The sequence below is a fragment of the Gymnoscopelus microlampas genome (assembly GCF_963454915.1).
Source record: "Gymnoscopelus microlampas genome assembly, chromosome: 21".
NCBI classification, from domain to species: Eukaryota; Metazoa; Chordata; class Actinopteri; order Myctophiformes; family Myctophidae; genus Gymnoscopelus; species Gymnoscopelus microlampas.
Window position 1 is genome coordinate 6334364 of NC_139958.1, and position 22212 is coordinate 6356575.

Here is a 22212-nt window from a genome sequence, read left to right on the forward strand (position 1 = left end):
CATTTTCTATGATGTTATGATATCCTAGGATGAATGGTACAGTAGAAAAATGTTATAACTCCATCCCGGGTCCTCCACAGCTAAAAACGTGCGCCTATGGGCCTTGCGCTAGATCGCATATTTTAATTGCATTTTTTTTGTTTGTTTTTTGGTGAGATTTGACGTTCATAGTGACAGAACACTATGCAAGGTGATCGTCTTGAATGCGCCCCACCGGAAGTCTCGCTCGACGAGATTGAAATATCGAGATTAAAATCTAGCGTGACATGTACGGTACATTTTGGTGAATTTAATCGTATGACTCTGGTTGCGTCCACAGTGAACCTGTACGAGGTCCATGTGTTCACCGGGGCCATGTGGCTGGCGGGGACCGACGCCAACGTTTACATCGACATCTACGGGGAGACGGGCGACACGGGAGAGAGACAGCTCAGGAGGGCCAACAACCTCAACAAGTTTGAGAGAGGCCAGGTGAGCTGCAGTAGTATGGACCGCGTAGTGAAGCAGGCTCTCATGCAGTGTTGATTTTGACAGAAAATGTTTCATTTAGTTTTAGTCATAGTCTTTTGAATCAAATTCCATTTAGTTTTAGTCATATTTTAGTCATCTGAGATGTTTTAGTTTTTGTCTAGTTTTAGTCGATTCAATCTACAGTTGATTTAGTCGACTAAAATGTATTTTGGCGGTGCCTTGATGGCGTCATAATGGCTGGTTTTACACTTGGTTGCATGTTGAAAATAGACGATCTACAAGCTCACAACGCGTCGCAGCGCAACGCTATTTTCAGAGCGCAACACCCGAGCGCAACATAAAATGACTTGTCTTTTAGTTCTACTGGATCTCTTCTCCACTAGTCCCTCACTAACATTTTAGTCTAGTTTTTATTTGTTGACTAAATTGTCAATATATTTAGTCTTAGTTTTCGTCAGTGAAAAAAGGTAGTCGATGAACATTTTTTGTCATAGTTTTAGTCAACGAAATCGACACTGCTCTCATGACTTCCGACGTGCCCTCACTCTCTGTGCTTGGCCTGTCCCCGTGTTGTCCAGGAGGACATCTTTGAGGTCACGGCGGTAGAACTCGGGGTTCTGCAGAAGTTAAGGATCCGTCATGACAACAGCGGGCCGAGTGCTGGCTGGTTCCTGGACAGAGTGGAGATAGTGGACCAGAAAGATGAAACCACGTACGTTAAATGATGTTACAGAACAATGCACCAACTGTTTGGTTTTGGATTATATTGCATCTTCAGTAAGTAAATCAATCAGCCAATCAATCCATCAATCCATCCATCCACCTTAGATATTGTATTCATTATACTGCAAGGTTGACCTTTTACCACAAATTATGACACTAGACATTAAGAGACATTACATTTCACATATCAAAGCAGGGAATTTCATACAAAATGAAGACCACTAACTTGTCTTAAGAGTCAAAAATGCCATCAATAATAAAATAAAATAAAATTAAATCATTGGTAAAACAAAAGATGTTGATAGGACTTACATTCTTAAAAAAACTAAATTGCATTCATTTAAAAATACTACGGAACCCTGGTATTATTGTAAACTATACAGAACTAGCCTGAAATTACGTCTTTTCTTCATAATAGAATAAAAAACTACAACAATGCTATTTTAGATACTACTTCCCTTGTAAACGCTGGTTGGCTGTCGATGAGGACGATGGACAGCTAGCCAGGGAGCTGGTTCCTGTGGATGAGGCCTTCATGAAGAAGGGTGGTGATGATGAGGATGATGAGGACACAGGGGCAGCTACACTTGGTCTGGAGCAGAAAGGTGAGAAAGACGCGTCATGTGGGTATTATTGCAAATCATAGGGTTTGGGGAAGAGGGGCGCTTGTTTTTACTTTAACCCATTAACTCACTGAGTGCCATTAACGTGTTTCACGTGTTTTTACCGCTATGGCGCTGGGTGCCATTAACGTGTTTCACGTGTTTTTGAAAAATTAGCATAAAAAAACAAAAAAAACTCCTTGTTTAACTTAGAACTGAAAAAGGCTGTATCTCGCTTCCTAAGCACTTTTTGTTTTCTGTGAAAAAAACTCTGGCACTGGGACAAAATAATATTTTTAAAAATCTGGCAATTATGGCACTCAATTGTACTACCTAGGAGTATGTAAAAGAACAAAAACAAATAAACAAAACGTTAAAAAAAATAAAAAAGTTCTGGCACTCAATGAGTTAAGACCTGGGACGCATCTGTGTCATTTTTAGATTTGAGCTAAAAAGCATTATCGTGAATCTTTTATATAGATTTTTAACTCAAATCTTTGCTTCTGGGGGTCCCTGGAACAAAATATTTTTAGATGGGAGGGACAAATACATATTTTGGGGGTCCTTGACATGAAAAAAGTTTGAAAACCATTGATAATACAGCAACATAAGTAAAAAAATAAATTAAAAAAAGTTAGGAAAAAAAAACTGTTAGGATTTAGAAGACATTTGTAAAATCCCCAGAAGCAAAGATTTTAGTTAAAAACGTTCGCTTTAAAAAAGTATATATATGTTCAAACTAAATATTTGCACACATTTTCACGATTTTTCAACAAAAAAAATAGCAGGTCTACAAGCTCATAGCGCGGCACTCGGTGCTGCGCTATGAGCTTGTATATCTGCTGTTTTTTTAATAGCCAAATAAATCAAAAAATGACACAGATGCGTTCCCGATCTTAAAGGGTTAAATGTTCAGATCCTTGACAAATAATTCAAAGAAATATCGAGCAATCCCGATAGTTGACTTTACGTGATTGTCATTGAGTGCTCAATGTTCTCTCGTTCACAGCCATGTCCACCACGTACACAATAAAGATAACAACGGGCGATAAGGAGTATGGCGGCACAGACGCCAACGTGTTCATGACCCTGTATGGCGAAAAGGATGACACAGGTAACAAAAGGACACACTGATGCATTCTTATCACATTTTAGACTCTCCAGAAAAATGCGATTATGCGGTCGCATTTTTTACCGCATAATCAGCAAAATGACGCATAATTATGCGGCGGTAACGTTTTTTCTAAAAGGCTGCATCGCATAATATGCGCATCGCATCGCATAATATTTTCATATATTTTGCATTTTTCAATATTCTGCATATTGACGCATATTTCACAACTTTCCGCATATTTCACAACTTCCCGCAATTTCTCTGCATAAAATTGCAAAAAAAAAACGCATATTTCATCGCAAAATCAAGGGATTTAGCCCGCATACTCAAGGATTTTTGCCCACGTTTTTCTGGAGGGTCTAACATTTGCATTTATATACAGCATGTATTGCATAATGCCTTATTATCTAGCAGTGTTAGTAGTAACCTTTTTACCTTGAAGCCCCCCTCTCCTTCTTACTTAAAGCTGAGACCGCCCTCACACACACGCACGCACGCACGCACACACGCACGCACACACGTGCTGATTTTGACAGCAAATTTTGATTCCGTTTTAGTCATAGTCTTTTGAATCAAATTCCATTTAGTTTTAGTCATATTTTAGTCATCTGAAATGTTTTACTGTTAGTCTAGTTTTAGTTGACTAAATATCATAAGATTATAGTCGACTAAATCTACAGTTGATTTAGTTGACTAAAATGTATGTTGGCGGTGCCTTGATGGCGTCATAATGGCTGATTTTACACTTGTAGATCTGCTATTTTCAGAGCGCAACACCCGAGCGCAAACAAACATAAAACTTGTCTTTTAGTTCTACTGGATCTCTTCTCCACTAGATCCCTCACTAACATGTTAGTCTCGTTTTTATTTGTTGACGAAACTGTCAATATATTTAGTCTTAGTCACCGTAGCTTGGTTTTTATTTCGTTTTCGTCAGTGAAAATAGGTAGTCGACAAACTCTTTTCATCTCCATCTCCCAACTCTGGTGCACTTGTGTTTTTCAGACATGTTCACCACTTAAAAATACTGCGGTTTTTAAAAAAATCACACCCTGTGTGAAGGAAGCGGTGCCTTTGGGGCGGGGCGTAACTCATTTCAGTTCGTCCCTATTGGTGGTTTTAGTCCATGCACAAAATTTGTACTCCGTAGCATGCTGCGAACGTGAGTTATGGCTGTTTAAAGGCCAGCCAATGGGAAGACAGAGGGGGCGGGGCTTCAGCAATTCATGCTGGTCCCTATTGGTGGTCTAAGTCCACATACCAAATTTGGACTTGGTGGCATGCTGCAAACTGGAGTTATAGCTGTTTTAAATCCCGTGCCCTAAACGGGCGGACGGACATAACATACGCGGGGGGTCCCTAGACCCCGCTGTGATAACTTCAGAAATTCATGCTCGTCCCTATTGGTGGTGTAAGTCCACATACCAAATTAGGACTTGGTGGCAGGCTTCAACCTGGAGTTATAGCTGTTTTAAATCCCGTGCCCTAAACGGGCGGACGGACAGAACATACGCGGGGGGTCCCTGGACCCCGCTGTGATAACTTCAGCAATTCATGCTCGTCCCTATTGGTGGTCTAAGTCCACATACCATATTTGGACTTGGTGGCATGCTGCAAACTGGAGTTATAGCTGTGTAAAATCCCGTGCTCATCATCCCGTGCTGATACGGACGGACGGACATACGGACAAAGTCAAGTGTAGAGCGGTTGGCACCGCTAAAAATGTGGTGGGGGACCATAGACTGTATGGGGGGCAGACCACAGGTTGGGAAACACACTGCCATATCATACTCTCATAAGTCTGATGCATCAACAGGCATAATAACCATGAAGGCTTCAAAGACTCACAGGAATAAGTTTGAGCGAGGTTTGATGGACGAATTCATCGTGGAAGCTGTGGACCTCGGACCACTCAGGAAGATACGCATTGGGCATGACAACGATGGTAAAGACACATACATTGTTGTATTTTATCTGCCACTAAATCCACACACACACACACACACACACACACACACACACACACACACACACACACATACCTAGAGTTACCTCCAACTGCAGTGGTTGGAGGTATCACATCTTGAATTGCAATAAAGTTATTTATATTCAAAGATTTGCGGCAGATATCGTGGCACTCGGTGCCGCTCTATGAGCTTGTATATCTGCTATTTTTGAATAGCCAAAGAAATCTTAAAATTACACAGATGCGTTATCGGTTGTAATGGATTCAATTAAGACTATAGAGTTTTTTACTGTACACATGCAGTACTACACAAATGGATGTAAACATTGCATCCATGTCTCAGGAGGAGGATCAGCAGGCTGGTTCCTGGACTCGGTGGAGATCGACGCTCCGTCTCTGGGCCGAAGGTTAATCTTCCCGTGCGGTCGGTGGCTGGACACGGGGGAAGACGATGGAGCCATCGCCAGGGACCTGTTCCCTAACCATCTGCAGACAGTGTATTATACACCATGTATGTATGGTTATTCAAGAACATTTTTAACTCTGTTACAACTTCTGGGGGTCTTGGTTTGAATGAGTTAAGAAATGGAAAAAATTGACCTGTGTTCCAATGGATCTGCTGTAGTTATTAGACCTGCAGTATTTAGTCACAAGCTTTTGTTAATACGTTTACATTGTCATTGTTTAAATAGGCCTATTTATAAAAACCTAACAACCCGACAGACTTAACCACTTTCAACCTGGTGTCCCTATTTTGGGCATGTCATTATTATAGGTGAAAATCAACAACAACAAAGTTATTCATCTACAAAGCTCACAATGTATCGCAATAGAGCACCGAAGTCTGACGTAATTTACACATCCTACCTGGGTCGCGGTCCCCCCCCCCCGTTCTGAATCCCCATAGACGTGTTTAATATCGCATCAAATAAGAACTGTGTTCCAAAAATAAACGAATGATGGTTTGACTCTTATGGATACGAACCATCAACTGACGGTGAGAAAACGCTAATGTTACTTCCGACGAATTAGTTAAACATTCACAAGAAACAGACAAACATGTATCAAATATAAGTGACTGACTATCATAAACAATGACAGAACCTCCTCCCTGACAATATCGCCGAGACAGTTTGTTTATTTTTTGACCACAATTCTTATATGAGACGATTCTAAGATGACCCAATGTTATTCTCCATAAAGAAATGACTTTACGAACCAGGGGATGAACGAGTGACGTCAGGACTTCTGTACTCTATGTAGGCGTTGTGAGCTTGTAGATCGGCTATTTTTTTATAACTTTTGTTCGATGCCATCATCTGTAAATACAAGGTTTCTGCCTGACAGCCACAATATTCATGCTACGGTATATGCTGAACACTGGGAGAACAAGTATCTAACGTGCATAATATAATAACTCGTTTGTCTTGTGTCTTCCTCATGTTTTTAGTCGTGCCTTACGAGATCAAAGTCTACACCAGTGATGAGTTTGGAGCGGGGACGGACGCCGACGTGTCCATCGTCCTCTATGGACGGAATGCAATCTGCAGCCAGCAGAAGTTTCTGTGTGTGAACAAGAGAGAGAGACAGCTTTACTTTGAGAGAGGAGCCGAGGACATGTTCATTGTCGAGGTACGAAGACAGTGCCGGCCCTGAGCAATTTGGTGCCCTAATAATATAACCTAAATGAGGCTATTTCACAAATTCAAATAACTAGGCCATTGGTTCTCAAAGTGGGGTCCAGGGACCCCCAGGAGTACTTGGGGGGGTTCCAGGGGGTCCCCAGCTAAATGATGGATAGGAACCAAATGGACCCATATGGGTCTCTAACTCTGAGAGTGTACAAATGGAACCAAATGGACCCGTTAGGGTCCATTTGGTTCCATTTGTACACTCTCAGAGTTACATTAACATTGATTTTACAACATGAAGTGGGGTCCCAGAGATATAAATACCATTAAATGGGGGTCCGTAGCCCTAATGCATGTCAAACTGGGGTCCTTGAAATTAAAATGGTTGATAATCACTGCTAGAGAGCCTTAGAGAGAGAGAGAGAATGGGAGGCAACTACAGTAGCTCTGGTCCATAGCGTTAGGATAAAAAAGAAAAACAAATCTAGGCTTGGTGGGTGACCCCCAGCATCATGGCGCCCTAGGCAATTGCCTACTCTGCCTAATGGAAGGCTCTGAGTCAATACTAGCTTATCGTCTTAAATACTGTATTTGAGCAGGTGTTGGCCAACTTTAACCACTTGAAATCCAGTGTCCCCATTCTGCAGAAAATAGCCGATCTACAAGCTCACAAGGCGTAGATGCCGCTATTTTCGGGCAGACATTTTTTGTCTTACGGGGAAATACTAGAGGAACAAGAATAGGACTATGCAGTTATGTGGTCAATGCATTAATCACTTGGCCCACTGGCATGTGCCCCTGTACCAAGCTATAAGCTTTTCATACTGAATTATTCTGTGTGCAGCTAGAGGACATCGGCGATGTGTTTGAGAAGATTCGAATGGAACATGACAACCGAGGCACCAACCCTGGATGGCACCTGGACCGAGTGGAGATCAGACGGCTTCTCAGGAAGGGGAAGGTACTGTACCATGTATGAACAACAGTAGTCTGCAGCACAGTAGGGGTGCAACAGTTAACAACCAATTTAGACGCATCTGCGTGTCATTTTTTTAGATTTCTTTGGCTATTCAAAAATCGTGAAAATGTGTGCAAATCTTTGAATATGTGACACATTTTAACTCAAATCTTTGCTTCAGGGGGGGGGTCCCTGGAACAACATATTTTGAGATGGGGGTCCACGGCCAAAATACATATCATTTCGGGGGTCCTTGACGTGAAAAAGGTTTGAGAACCACTGATGATAGCAAAAAACTGTTGGGATTTAGAAGATATTTGTAGAATCCCCCAGAAGCAAAGATTTGAGTTAAAAATGTTCGCTTAAAAATATATATATTCAAATATTTGCACAAAATGTTTATTCAAATAGCATTCAAATAGCAGATCTACGAGCTCATAGCGCGGCTATGAGCTCGTAGATCTGCTATTTTTGAATAGCCAAAGAAATCTTAAAATGACAGATGCCTTCCCGGTCTTAAAGGCTTAATCAAAATAATTGATTATTTAAAAATAAAAATCTGTTCAAATAAAATAATCGATAAACAAAATTTTCATTTTATTTTTGATTATTTTTTGTCAACAGGGGGTCCTCAGAGTCACTACAGGGGGTCCGCCAAATCTTTGTGTGATTACGATTCAACCACTTGAACCCTAGCATCCGTTTTCTGGAGAGAACTTTAGCCAAAAATTGCAGATCTACATGTAGATCGGCTATTTTTGGCAAAGAAGTATGGGGGTAGAGGGGAAAAAGAGCAGACCAAGTAAACAACAAAAAGTTTAATCTAAAACACAATTTTATACAATATGTAGTGGGGGGTCCCTGCTTCATCTCTCTAAGCTAGGGGGTCCTTGGCATGAAAAACGTTGAGGACCCCTGCCTTTGACAAAGAGAAAACAATACTGTCTTTGGTCAGCAGGTGGAGGTGTTCTCTACACCAAAAGGTTGAATTACTTTATTGCGCACGCACGCACGCAGGCAGGCACGCACAGTGTGGTACTTTAACGCATTGGTTCTCAAAGTGGGGTCCGGGGACACCCAGGGGTCCTTGAGGGAGTTCCAGGGGGTCCCCAGCTAATTGATAGATTAGGCACCAAATGGACCCTTATTGGTCTGTAACTCTGAGAGAGTGTAGATTTTACAATATAAATTGGGGTCCAAGAGATAGAAATGCCATTAAATGGGGGTCCGTAGCCCTAATGCATGTCAAACTGGGGGTCCTTGAAATTAAAATGGTTTAGAATCACTGCTAGAGCCGTAAAAACCTTCTCTTATTGGGGTCCCTGGCATATCTTTTCAAATGGGGGTCCGTGGGGTAATAAGTGTCAATTAGGGGGTCCTTCCTTGACATGAAAAAGTTTGAGAACCACTGCTTTAACGTGTGTCTCTCTCCTCTCTCCAGGGTTCAGAAACCAACATCTTCCCGTGTGAATGCTGGCTGGCCAAGTCAGAGGACGATGGAGAGATAGTGAGAGAGCTGGTTCCCTCTGACATCATCACCGAGAAACTGTCAAAGGACGGCAGCCTGAAGGTCACTGAGATCGAGGTCGAAGACGCACTGGAGAGTATGTCCATATGCACACACACACACACATGCACGCACGCACGCATGCACGCACACACACACACACAGGCTAATTCAGTTACACTCACGTTCATGTATGAACAATAAACACGTCTTTTACAGCATTGGTTCTCAAAGTGGGGTCCGGGGACGCCCTGGGGTACTTGAGGGGGTTCCAGGGGGTCCCCATCTAAATGATGGACAGGAACTAAATGGACCCTTATGGGTCTGTAACTCTGAGAGTGTACAAATGGAACCAAATGGACCCTTATGTGTATGTAACTCTGAGAGTGTACAAATGGAACCAAATGGACCCTTATGTGTATGTAACTCTGAGAGTGTACAAATGGAACCAAATGGACCCTTATGGGTCTGTAACTCTGAGAGTGTACAAATGGAACCAAATGGACCCTAACGGGTCCATTTGGTTCCATTTGTACTCTCTCAGAGTTAAATTAACATTGGTTTTACAATGTGAATTGGGGTCCCAGAGGTACAAATGCCATTAAATGGGGGTCCGTAGCCCTAATGCATGTCAAACTGGGGGGTCCTTGAAATTAAAATGGTTGAGAATCACTGCTAGAGCAGTAAAAAACTTCTCTTATTGGGGTCCCTGGCATATCTTTTCAAATTGGGGTCTGCGGGCTAATAAGTGTCAATTAGATGGTCCTTGACATGAAAAAGTTTGAGAACCACTGTTTTACAGTACACAAAGTACACACACGTGTGGTGTGCGTGTGTCTTCTCCCAGTAGCCAATTTGAATATAGGACGTTCACAAATGTTGTGTAAGTTGTACCTTGTCTGTGCCCTCCCTCCCTCCTTCCCCAGTTTTCATATACAACGTGACGGTCACGACGGGCGACGTTTACGGCGGGGGCACCGACGCCACCGTCTTCCTCACCCTCTACGGAAACCAGGGAGACACCGGGGAACGCATCCTCAACAAGTCAGAGACCACCGTCAACAAGTTTGGCCGGGGATCTGTAAGAGAACACACTCACTGTTGGTTTGAACTCTGAGAGTGTAACGAATGTACACTTTTACACTCTGAGTTACAATTACATCAGGGGTGATGCAACTTTGATGATGGAGAGGGCCACTATATTTCCACACTCACTCCAGAGGGCCACATTGCATATACTGTTGGGCCAATCTATGTCACACAAAAGTAGCAAAAATAGCCGATCTACAGGCTCAAAACGCGTCGCAGCTCGACACGTTTTGAGCCTGTAGATCGGCTGTTTTTGAATTGGATTCCAGATTTTATTTTCTTGCTATTTTTTTGGGGGAATCCTGAAAAGTCAAAATTGTATTTAATTTCAAATGCATTTAGTTATACTTATGTTAACTTTATGAACTTAAATACAAATATATTAGACATAAAAAAGACAATAGAAATGTAATACTAGTCATTAAGCTACTAATGTAGACTGAAGTAATTAAAGCGGGTCATGTTTGCATGTTTGGAATTGTAACAGCTGAAATCAATAATATATCAGTATTCTGATATTAACCTGCCGGCCGCATTAAGTGAAGGTGGGGGCCGCATGTGGCCCCCGGGCCGCCAGTTGCCCATGTATGAATTAGATCAATTAACATATTGGGTGCCAAACACGGTCTGAACCGTGTTAACACAGAGTAGCGCTTCGGTGCCGAACACGGTCTGAACCGTGTTTTCAGTCGCTTTTGTTTTTTTTCCGTTTTTTTCCACACGGGAGGGGCTGGAGCAGCCATTCACCCACGGTGAATCTGAGAAGGAAGGGCTTTATAGATCACCGTGCCAAAAAAACATGGCTCTCCTTCTCTAAAACCCCTATAACTTCGAAACTTTTTTACGTTGGGCAAAACAACTCATTTTGTACGCGCGATCGCTGCGCCATAATAATCTGTTATTATAAAATGTTGGCACCGAATGTGTTAAAGTGGTGTAAATGAAATGTTTAGTTACAAAAAGTGTTGAATAGTTCTATATATCCGAGTAAATGTTGGGGTCAGGATACCAATTATCCAATCAGTACAGAGAATGCCTCAAACATCATTCATCAGATACAAAAAAAAGTGTTCAAGTTCCAATTTTGTCTGCTTTTTTTTCGGTAAATGTATTTACTGTTTACTAAAGAGCTGGAGAGACGTGGAGAACCCTGTTACTGAACAAACACTCCATATAGCAATGATTATTATCAGAGCTTTAACCTTTTTAACAGAAAACTTTTGAACAAAATGTTTATTTATGCTGAGAGTGTACCGTGTACATAACCATGCAACATAAATTCTTTATTTTTCCTACAGACGCACATTGTCTGACTTGTGGTTAAAAGGACATTTGAAGACAGGTTTCATGTATCATTTCTGTTAAATCATATTATGATTATGAATATTATTATTGTTATTAACACTATTATTATTATTATTATGAACCCATTAAAACCTCGAAAGCATCTGTGACATTTTAGATGTTTTGCATCACTTCGTGCCGCGCTGCGAGCTTGTACATCTGATATTTTTGAAAAAAAAAAAAAAATCTTGAAAGCTTTTGAAAAAGTTTTAACAATTTTGAATTTCGAAAAAGTGTGACAACTATTAACCCATTAAGACCTGGAACGTATCTGTGTCACTTTAAGATTTATTTTGGCTATTGAAAAATAGCAGATATACAAGCTCATAGCGCGGCACCGAGTGCTGCGCTATGAGCTTGTAGATCTGCTATTTTTGAAAAATCATGATTTTTTTTTTTTTTACGTTTTTTTTCAAAAAGCTGTTTTTTTTGGGGGGCACGGTGGCGCAGTCGGTAGCGCTGTCGCCTCACAGCTAGAAGGTCCTGGGTTCGATTCCCGCAGGGGACGCTGTGGGCGCTGGGGGCGTGTTCTCTCCTCCGCGTCATCGGCGCCCATACCCTAGGTGGGGTTGGCGAAAGGGCCCACTCTGTGTGGAGTTTGCATGTTCTCCCCGTGTTCCCTAGGGTAGATACCCTCACAAAAACATGTAGTAATCCTGGTCACTATACTGCCTCCCCCTGGCCAGCCGGGGCGCCTGATGGAGGGGAAGGGAACTGGTTGGAATAACGTGTTCCTTCCACGCGCTACGTCCAACCAGGGAAACTTCCCCCTACCAGGTGACAAGAAGGTCAGTTGGCTCTCATGCATTGAAGGAGGCATGAGCTCAGCCCTGGCCTCCCTAGGTTGGCAGACGGAAGGTAGTGCCCAGGATTACATAGATAATTGGCACTGGGTGTAAAAAATAGGGTTACAAAAATCGTGGGATAAAAAATAAAAAAAAACTGTTTTTGATTTAGAAAACATTTTTAAGAATGGCCTCATATCAGGTCTTAATGGGTTTAGAAGGCATTTGTGGAATCGGCCTCAGGTCTCAACGTGTTGAACATGCATACATGTCATCGCCTTTCTCTGATTGGCTGCAGGTGGATAAGTTCTCGCTGGAGGCGGTCGACCTCGGACAGGTGTTCAAGATCAAAATCCGCCACGACAACAGCATGCTGAGTCCTGATTGGTACCTGGACCAGGTGGAGGTGTATAACGGGGACACGGAGGAGGTGTTCCTCTTCCTGTGTGAACGCTGGCTCTCCACCAAGAGGGAGGACAAACGCATACAGAGGGTCTTCTACGTCAAGGTAATGTGTGCGTGTGCGTGCGTGTGCGTTTGCATGCGTGTGTGTGTGTGTGTGTGTGTGTGTGTGTGCAGTGGTGGAAAAAGTACTCACATCTTTTACTTAACCCATTAAGACCGGGAACGCATCTGTGTCATTTTAGATTTCTTTGGCTATTCAAAAATGGCAGATATACAAGCTCATAGCGCGGCACCAAGTGCCGCGCTATGAGCTTGTAGATCTGCTATTTTTCAAAAATAGTGAAAATATTTTTTTAAATATTTTTTAGGATTTAGAATTTTTTTAGAAGCGGACTCAGGTCTTAATGGGTTAAAGGAGTAGTTCACCCAAAAAAATACTTATTTTCTATCAATTACTCACCCCATGAAGCATTGAATTCATGGAGATTTTTTTGTTTTTGTCACACTCCTGAGACAATAATTTTATGACCGGTGGAAACATGCTAATGTATCCGGTAGGAGACTCAAAGGAGAGTCCTTTGAGTCTTTAAGCCTTTGAGTCTCCTACCGGAAATACTACACCCGGTCATCAAACTATTGTCTCAGGAATGTGACAAAAACAAAAAAAATCGAAGGAATAAAAGTTTGGGCGAACTACTCCGTTAAGTAAAAGTATCAATAGTGCAATGTAGAAATACTCTGTTACAAGTAAAAGTCCAGAATTCAAAATTTACTTGAGTAAAAGTACAAAAGTATTGGTATCAAAACGTACTTAAAGTACCAAAAGTGGAAAGTACTCATTGTTTTCTAATGTATAAAATGTAAAAAGAAAAAAAAGGAAAATAGCAGATCTACAAGCTTATCGTCGCATCGCGATACAGTATATAGGTTTAAAGTGTTCATGTGGCCTACAGTATAGTGGCTTCTTTTGGGCTCGTTTTCATAGACCTGGTTGCTTGTTTCTCTCACATTGTGTTGATACAGGACTTTGAGGGGGTGAGAGAGGGTCTGGACAGCATGAAGAGCCCGGCTCTGACAGAGAAAGATCTGGACAGTAATATGAACAAGAAGAGCAAGAAGAAGAAGAAGGAGGTGGAGGAGGAGGAAGTGGAAGAACTGCCCAGTAAGTAAACAATATAACACTGAATAGTCACCATGTTCACCGTATTTTTTGACATATAAAAAATACGGTGAAGCAGCATTCTGCTTTTACGGACCGACAGTGTGGAATAAACTCCCATTACACCTAAGACAGGCAGCCTCTGTCGATAGCTTTAAAGCACAGCTCAAGACCTATTTCTTCACTCTTGCTTTTAGCTGATTCATTGGTTGATTTTTAAGTCCTCACAGTATTGCCTATTTTAATGTTGTTTTATGCTTTTGCTTTTATCTTAGTTTATTTTTTATTTATTCTTTTTTTTGCCTTATTGTTAAATTGGTTGTAACTGTATTTGTATTCTTGCTCTGTAAAGCACTTTGCGCTGCATTTCATGTCATGAAAGGTGCTATACAAATAAAGTTTATTATTATTATTATTATTAGTAGCCATAGAATGACACACATACTGTAGGCTACCAACAGCCATATATCAACCAACATTTCAGGTCATAATGGTGTTTCAACTTGTCCTCCCTATTTTGGGCATTTCATTTTTTTATTTATTTTTTGCTATTTGTCTTGCAATGAAGCATATAGTCCATGAGCCAGACAAGATTTCATTATCGAAAGAGATTTTGTTATTTTCCCCATACGTACATGACAGGTGAAAAAATGACAACATTTAAAAAATAGTTATCCTAATGAAACTTCCCCATTTGATTACTTACATGAAGACAATGATTTATCGTATTACAAGTTTTCTGAAATTGTATATTAAAATATGTAAATTAGGCATTAGGAAAATATGCCCGAATTCGAAACTTTCCAAAATCAACATTGGAACATTGGTCAAAGCCAGAGTCAACATTCTTATTTCATTTTGTTAAGATGTTGGAGTCAAAGGTTTTTAACGAGGGAATATTCAATATCTGGCTCAATTCTGGGACTCTGGCTCATGGACTAAATAACACATTTGCATATTTAAATATACAATTTCAGAAAACTTGTAATACGGTAAATCATTGTCTTCATGTAAGTAATCAACTTGGGAAGTTTCATTATGATAACTCTTTTTAAAATCTCGTCATTTTTTTCACCTGTCATGTATGTATGGGGAAAATAACAAAATGTGTGATAACTATGAAAAAGCTGCTCCTGTGGAAAGGTTATCATATATTTATTTACTTATATTGATCCTATAAACAATTTAATATAGGTATGGTTTTGCCCTCTCTTTCGATAATCATTGCTCAATTTTGGGGCTCTGGCTCATGGACTAGTATTATTGTGCTGCTCTCCTCCTTGCAGTCGTTCCCTACCACATCACCATCCTGACGGGGATGGATCCGGACGCCAGCACCACCAGCAGGGTGTTCGTGATCATCACCGGAGGAGCCAATCACAGCAAGACCCAGAGGATGTGGCTGGAACTGGATGAGGGCATCACGTATGAGTGCGGGTCACTGGAGTGCTTCTACAACGAAGGAGCAGATGTAGGAGATATCAAGAAGGTGGAGGTGAGGAAAAAAGATAAACGTGAACCAGTGGTGGAGAGTAACTAAGTATATTTACTCAAGTACTGTACTTGTATCCGCAGAAAAGTTTGAATGATGTATCCCATGGTGTACACGTGGTGTTGTTTCCCAAAAGAAAATAATCCACAAGGAGATGTCCATAAAGTTCAACAAAACACTTTACTTTGATCAAAAACAAGATTTACATTCACTTGGGTAAAAAGAAAACAGAGCACGGTACAAAACCTTTTGACTCTACACCTAACAAACTGGAATGAGAATGCTCCACTGCCAGCAAACTGATACAGATGTGCCACTTCAAAACTTCACACGTTACTGTTCTTTCCCTGAAAGTGCCCTGAAAATGCATTTTTTTCCTCCCTGTTCTCCCCTTAAAAATGCACTGTTTTGCCCCTGAAAAGAAGTTGTCACTACACACCCCCGTTTTTCCCTTCAACAGACATCCATATACATGAGAACAAAAGAATGTGTGTTGAAGAAGGTGTCAGACTCATTATGAGGCGAAAGGTGATTTGAAGAGGGCCTTGACCAGTTGCTCAAATTAATTAGCATCATAAAAGCAGTGATCATCAAAATAATTCAGCATTTTAAATGCCCTTCTTTGTCCCTCTTATTGCCCTGGGAATCCCCTGAAAATGTACTGTCTTGCCAATGGCAGGACATTTGAAGTTTTGAAATGGCACATCTGTAGGTGTCACTAATTTCCACTGATTACTACTGCAGCTGTGTAATTGGTCAAACACGACACGGCGGCACTGTGTAGGCCTCCTCTTTTGAGCCACTTGAAACTGCGTGCTTGCGCATCGTTCGTTTTAAGACGGCGCTTCTGTTAGCCCTTTGCACAGCAAAACGCATTGGTGACATGCACGCACTCTCTGTGAGCGAGGATTGCATGCGGTTCTCGGATGATGGCCAGAGGGTTTTGTTGAAACCCAATTTGGCATATGTGTCCAAGACCGGTGTGGTTGCCAGAGCTCCAGTGGAGCTTGGGACTTTTCACCCTCCACCGTTTGCCTCTGGCGAGGACAAACGGTTGCATTGTCTCTGCCCGGTGAGAGCGTTGAGGCTCTACTGTCAGAAGACATCGGCTGGTCGTGAGTCCCCTCAGCTTTTCGTGTCCTACGGTCGAGGCCGCAGGACAGCGGTGGCTAAACCGACTCTGTCCAGATGGATCGTGGAGGCGATTCGGTTGGCATAATGGGAGTAGTGGCGCTGCTGTCCCGGTGGGACTGAGGGCGCGTTCTACTCGGAGTGTGTCTGCATCGTGGGCCCATTACAAAGGGGTGTCGCTGCAGGACGTACTGTATGCTCGGCAGCCGATTGGTCGTCACCTTTGACATTTGTGTCTTTCTACAGCCTGGACGTGGCGGCATCTGAGATGGCGCACACGGTTCTGGGCAGGGGTGTCACGATTCACTTACCTCACGATTCGATTCAAAATCGATTCCTAGGGTGCCGATTCGATTAAAATTGCGATTCTGCGATTAATTGATATTCGATCTGATTCTGCGATTTATTGCGATTTTCTAGGGTGCCGATTCGATTAAAATTGCGATTCTGCGATTAATTGATATTCGATTCTGCGATTTATTGCGATTTTCTACCCCAAATCACTTTGCTTTAATTATACTAGAACATTTTAATATAATATAAACCATGAAAAGTTGAATCATACACTTCAATGCAGCCAGATCATGTCAGGCAGTCTTTCTGACATTGATTTCAGACAAATTGCCAGTGAAAAAGGTACTAACTTAAAATAAATAAATATAATAAATAAAATAAAAATCGATTTTAATATTTTGAATCGATTTTTAAAATCGTGGCACTAATAATCGCGATTTATTCATGAATCGATTTTTTTGGACAGGCCTAGTTCTGGGTGTAGTGTCTGCGCCGAGGTAGGTTGAGAATGCATGGCCTGAGGGCGTGCGTTCCTCACCGCTTTACGCAGTGGCTGTTCCAGACATACAGATGGTGAGACAGGCCTGGGGGGCCTGTTCTCTCTGTGTTCGTCTGGCTCATAGACTGTAAAAAAGGAATGGACAAAGCCACTCCCCTGCTTTCTACAGAGCGAAAATGAAGCCGATAGTTCAGGAACGTGCATTCCGCCATCTTTAATATATACAGTTGGCCACGCCGGAACTCAAACGCTATTGGTTGAGACGAGACATGTGACCAGCAAACCGGAAAACAACCCCCAAAGAATGCTATTGGTTGGGTAGCTTGTCAATCAAAAGCAGGGCGGGGAATGAATGCTATTGGTTTTGTAGGTTGTCAATCAAATCATCCCGCCCCTCCTGGAGCATAGCCTACTTTATCGTCAATTTTTGAATAAATGGGACCATAATTTAGCAAAACGCATATCATGATGATTGAAAGGTGACTTTAAACTAGCGACTGGAAGCATATAGAATTTATGACCATTTTTATTACGGTAAGAAAATCTAGTCTAAAGTTTGTCAAAAACCCATTCACTTGCGTTAAAATAAATTCTTTCTGACACTGCAGGTCGGCGCAGGGTAAAACAGTGCCTCACTCTGGCCATTTACTCCTTCCGCGTTGGCCTCATCGTCAATATGCAAGCCTTGCCCACTGGTCTGGCTGGCCTTTCTTGCCCTCTAAGGACCTGTTGGACAGGATCCTAGGAGGAGGAGGCCTTGGTTTCTCTACCACGCATCAGTCAGACTGGGTCTGGACTGGTGGTTGAGACAGGACTTAAAGTCTGTCAAGGTCTTGCCTTTATTCCTCTCAAGCCATGATCCTGTGGGGTCATGGGCCGCCTGGAGGCCTGGGTCAAGTCGAGGATTTGACCTGTGGCCATGGGTGGCTTTGGTGGGGTTGGTATAGCAATGGGCTCCCCCGGGGGACGTGTATGTATCCCATAGTAAGTACCATGCTGGAACTTACGCTATAATAACCCTAGGTTACAACTGTAACCCAGGTTTTATTAGTAATGTAAGCATGGTACTTACGTTAGAACCCCCTCTGTGTGCAAGACTAGCATGCAGAGGAGAAGGTTCGAGGAGGAGCTCGTATGACGCATGGGTATTTATACCCTACCGGACGCCGTTTCTTTGCGGTCACACTAACCCTTTTCCAATCATCTTGAGAGGATTGTTGCTCGGGAGATCGGTGTGTTTGCTCTGTGGCATCGCTAGAGGGCGATGATATCCCATAGTAAGTACCATGCTTACATTACTAATAAAACCTGGGTTACAGTTGTAACCTAGGGTTACTAGTTACTTTTCAGATATAAATGATTACATTATAAAACATACATTAACCACTTTAGCCCTATTCTATACATAGGCTAACTTAAGTAAAACATCTGAGTACTTTTTCCACCACTGATGTGAACGCGCGCGCACACACACACACACACACACACTGTAATGTGTAATGACTGCGTACGTGTCTCCTCCTGCAGCTGGGTCATGATGGAGCCACTCCAGAGAGCTGTTGGCTGGTGGATGAACTGGCGGTTGCCGTGCCAACCAGAGGGCTCAAATACATTTTCCCTTGCAAGTGCTGGCTGGCCAAAGACCGAGGAGACGGCCTGACCGCACGCAGCTTCAACGTGCTGGACGCCGACTGCATCGCCATCACCCAGCAGGTACACACAGGGTCGACCAGGGTGGAAACCTTGTAGCCTGGGACCAGACGAATCTGCGAGTGCAAAAAGAAATTGCACTCTGCGCTTTGGGGTCTGGCACCGCTCCATAGAGAATCCATTTCCCGCTCCAGGAGACGTGGGTAACCAATCAGGGCCCGGTATTCGAATATGGGAGACTGTAATTGGTAGTTGGTTGTAGGTCTAACCAATTGCGTCGAGGGCCATTGTTTTGATCCCGCCCCTTGAGAAAAAAACATGGATTAAAGGGATTGTAGATGAGTTTAGACATAGTCAAAGAAAAAAACTGTTGTCAAACACCGCCACTCCAGCAGTTCGTTTCCCCGACCACCAGGGGGTGACGCAGGGCGGGACATCTAAATGAGCCATGCCCAAAATAGGTTGCCTTATGCGGATACAATTCGCGGAACTGCCCGCCCCTACGGTTCTCTGAATTTTTATTTTTAAATAGGCTCTTTCATGATAAATTGACCACATATATGAAGTTAAACAACTAAATTCTATCCACACGCTATCTTAAAAGTAAATTCTGTGCCTCAAAAACGAAGTTTGAGAGCGTTTTAAAACCGAAAGTAAAAAGTTGATACGGGCACGGATGCGCACGGACACGCACATGCGTGCGTTAATTTGCTTTCTATAGATGGCGTGAATATTGAAAGAGTGTATGAATTTAGGTTTTTGGGTGTTATATTAGATGACAAATTATCATGGAAAAATCATATAGCACATGTAAAAGCTAAAGTGGCTAAAAGTCTTTTTATTTTGAACAAGGTAAAATATGATTTAGATACAAGTACAATAAGGATGTTGTATTGTACACTGGTTTTACCATATTTTATTTATTGCTTGGAAGTGTGGGGCAATACATATGAGAGTAACATTATTCCTTTGGTTATGCTACAAAAAAGAGCTTTAAGAATTATTTATAAAGAGGATTACAGAGCACATACTAACAGTCTTTTTATTTTATCAGGTTTGTTGAAAATAACAGATTTAATTGACCTACGAACATTATTAGTTGTGTACAGAGCGAAAAATAGAGGGTTGCCAAAACAGTTACAGAAGCTATTTGTGTTGAGTTCAGAGGAGGAGGATCACAGAAGAAGATATGATTTTAAACATCTGTTTGCTCGTACGACATTAAAACAAATGTGTATCTCTGTTACAGGCATAAAGTTATGGAATGCACAAAGTAAGGAGTTGAAGAGTTGTACAACAATGTTTCAGTTCAAGAAATGGTTTAAAAGGGGAAAAATTATAAAGTATGAATTGGAAGGTTAATTTTGATTTTCATTTTTTGTAGTTTCTGTTTTATTCATGGTTGTCTTAGTTTGGTCTTGCTTATTCCTGTTAAAATTTCAAGTACCTTCGTTATTTGTTCTCTTATTTTCGTTATTTCTGTTTAGTTTCTTCTTTTTTTTCTGATGATTCATTGTGATGTATTTGTTGGTAGGATATTATTTGATGATTTTAATGGTACAAAGGGGCAGGTATAAATAAGATTTATCTTCTTCCTGTTCCTTTTCAATTATGGAATATGTAAAAAAAGTTTAAAAATGAATTAATGTGATCATGTAAAACATAATTGAAATAAATAAAATGAAATGAAATGAAATGAAATTTACGTACCGGACATAAACAACATGAGCATAAACAGTAGGGAAAATACGGATTTCAGAAAGAGTACTGTGTTTCAATGCAGGAAAACACCCCAGCATCATTATATAGTGGCTGATAGAGGGGAGAAAATGCAAAATATATATATATAAATATTTTTTAAATTTAGGCTTAATGTTCCCTACAATCCCTTTAAAGTTCTCAGTCACCATGACTGATTTCAGTCATTTGGAGTCCATAGAAGCCAGCATGTTTTCTATGGAAGCATGTCAATGCGTCGCAGACGCATTGAGAGCTTGTAGAATAGGTTGTTTTCGATTATTATTTTCAAAGATTAGAGCATTTGAAGTGGTCAAACTAGCAATATGTTCAGAAGCATATTCCATAATATCTCGGATATTTCATAAAAGCAAAGGCTAAAGCCTCAGTCTGTGATTTTTTCAAGGCAGAAACAATATTACTTAAAAACGAATTTTACATATTGTGTTCATTGTTTAGGAAACAGCGCTACTGTGGGGGGCTCCTTTCACACTGTTTAATGTTATCATAGGACTTGGCCATGCACATTTCTTTCAGTCCTGAGATTTTATTTTGCTTTAATCCATGAAAAAAAAACGTCCTCATGGAAGCACCAGACTCATATCCACGCAGTGATATAGTCGAGCTAACGCCAGGCTAGAAACCTTGTATGTCGTTGCTGTCGAGCAGAAACCTCTTTATCTCCATATTATTTTTCACACATTAACGCCCTCTGTGATCATACTACAGTGTCACCCAAATGTATCAAAAGTATACCTATAGTATTCTATCAACCTCATAGACACATGAAGATATTTCACTTTCAAACATGTTTTGGGGTCATTATTTGATATTCATTTTTATCAGACATGTGTCCCCTTCCTATACAAACCCATTGTAACTTCAAACTCCATTTAGATGAATCAACAACACCCTGTAACATATGTGTCATCTCCGTTCGTCAGGTCATCTATGAGCTGACCGTGGTGACGGGCGACGTGCAGAATGCAGGAACGGACACACAGATCTACATGTCAGTGTTTGGAGCCAACGGGAGCACTGAGGAGATCCCACTGCTCAAGAATGAAGACAGGTGACTGAATGCAGACTATCGTGCACACAGGCGCACGTGTGATCTTAACACATTAAGTGTCATTTTTAGATTTGAGCTAAAAAGCATTATTTTACACTTTGGGCTATTCAAAAATAGCAGATCTACAAGCTCATAGCGCAGCACTATGAGCTTGTAGATCTGCTATTTTTGAATAGTCAAAGAAATCTAAAGCGACACAGATGCGTTCCCGGATTGAATGGGTTAAATACATTTTGGTATTTTTATATGACCAAAAACCTTCAATAAATGCATTTGCCCTCTTTGACACATACATCTTATCTAGCCGTTGTGCCACCTTGTGATGTTATCGTCCTTATTTTGACAATTAAATCGATTTTTTAAATAAAGTACATTTGTCGCCGTCTCTGTAACATATATGATCTGTCTCTGTGGTTTTTTGGCAGGTTTGAGCGAGGTCAGACGGACACGATCAGCCTATTGATCGATGACATCGCCCCCCTGAAGAAGATGAGGCTGCGGATCGACGGAACTGGCAGCCGACCAGACTGGTTCCTCGATCAGGTCCGCTGCTTCAGGCAACATTCACAACAGTGAAACTGTA

The 22212-nt window shown here is 41.5% G+C and overlaps 1 protein-coding gene across 1 annotated transcript in view; it reads left to right on the forward strand.

Annotated features, from left to right (window-relative positions):
* loxhd1a (lipoxygenase homology PLAT domains 1a) overlaps positions 1-22212 on the forward strand; it is a gene marked incomplete at both ends in the record, with an annotated part of 84273 nt that overhangs the window by 49279 nt on the left and 12782 nt on the right. Inside the window, 16 exons of the mRNA XM_084047521.1 lie at positions 320-471; positions 1050-1183; positions 1642-1799; positions 2806-2910; positions 4727-4855; positions 5220-5387; positions 6327-6508; positions 7352-7468; positions 8907-9069; positions 9899-10053; positions 12489-12698; positions 13619-13757; positions 15041-15249; positions 18698-18883; positions 21502-21629; positions 22055-22172. Of these exons, the coding sequence (XP_083903647.1) occupies positions 320-471; positions 1050-1183; positions 1642-1799; positions 2806-2910; positions 4727-4855; positions 5220-5387; positions 6327-6508; positions 7352-7468; positions 8907-9069; positions 9899-10053; positions 12489-12698; positions 13619-13757; positions 15041-15249; positions 18698-18883; positions 21502-21629; positions 22055-22172 (2453 nt within the window). The remainder of the gene's footprint in view (positions 1-319; positions 472-1049; positions 1184-1641; positions 1800-2805; positions 2911-4726; positions 4856-5219; positions 5388-6326; positions 6509-7351; positions 7469-8906; positions 9070-9898; positions 10054-12488; positions 12699-13618; positions 13758-15040; positions 15250-18697; positions 18884-21501; positions 21630-22054; positions 22173-22212) is intronic.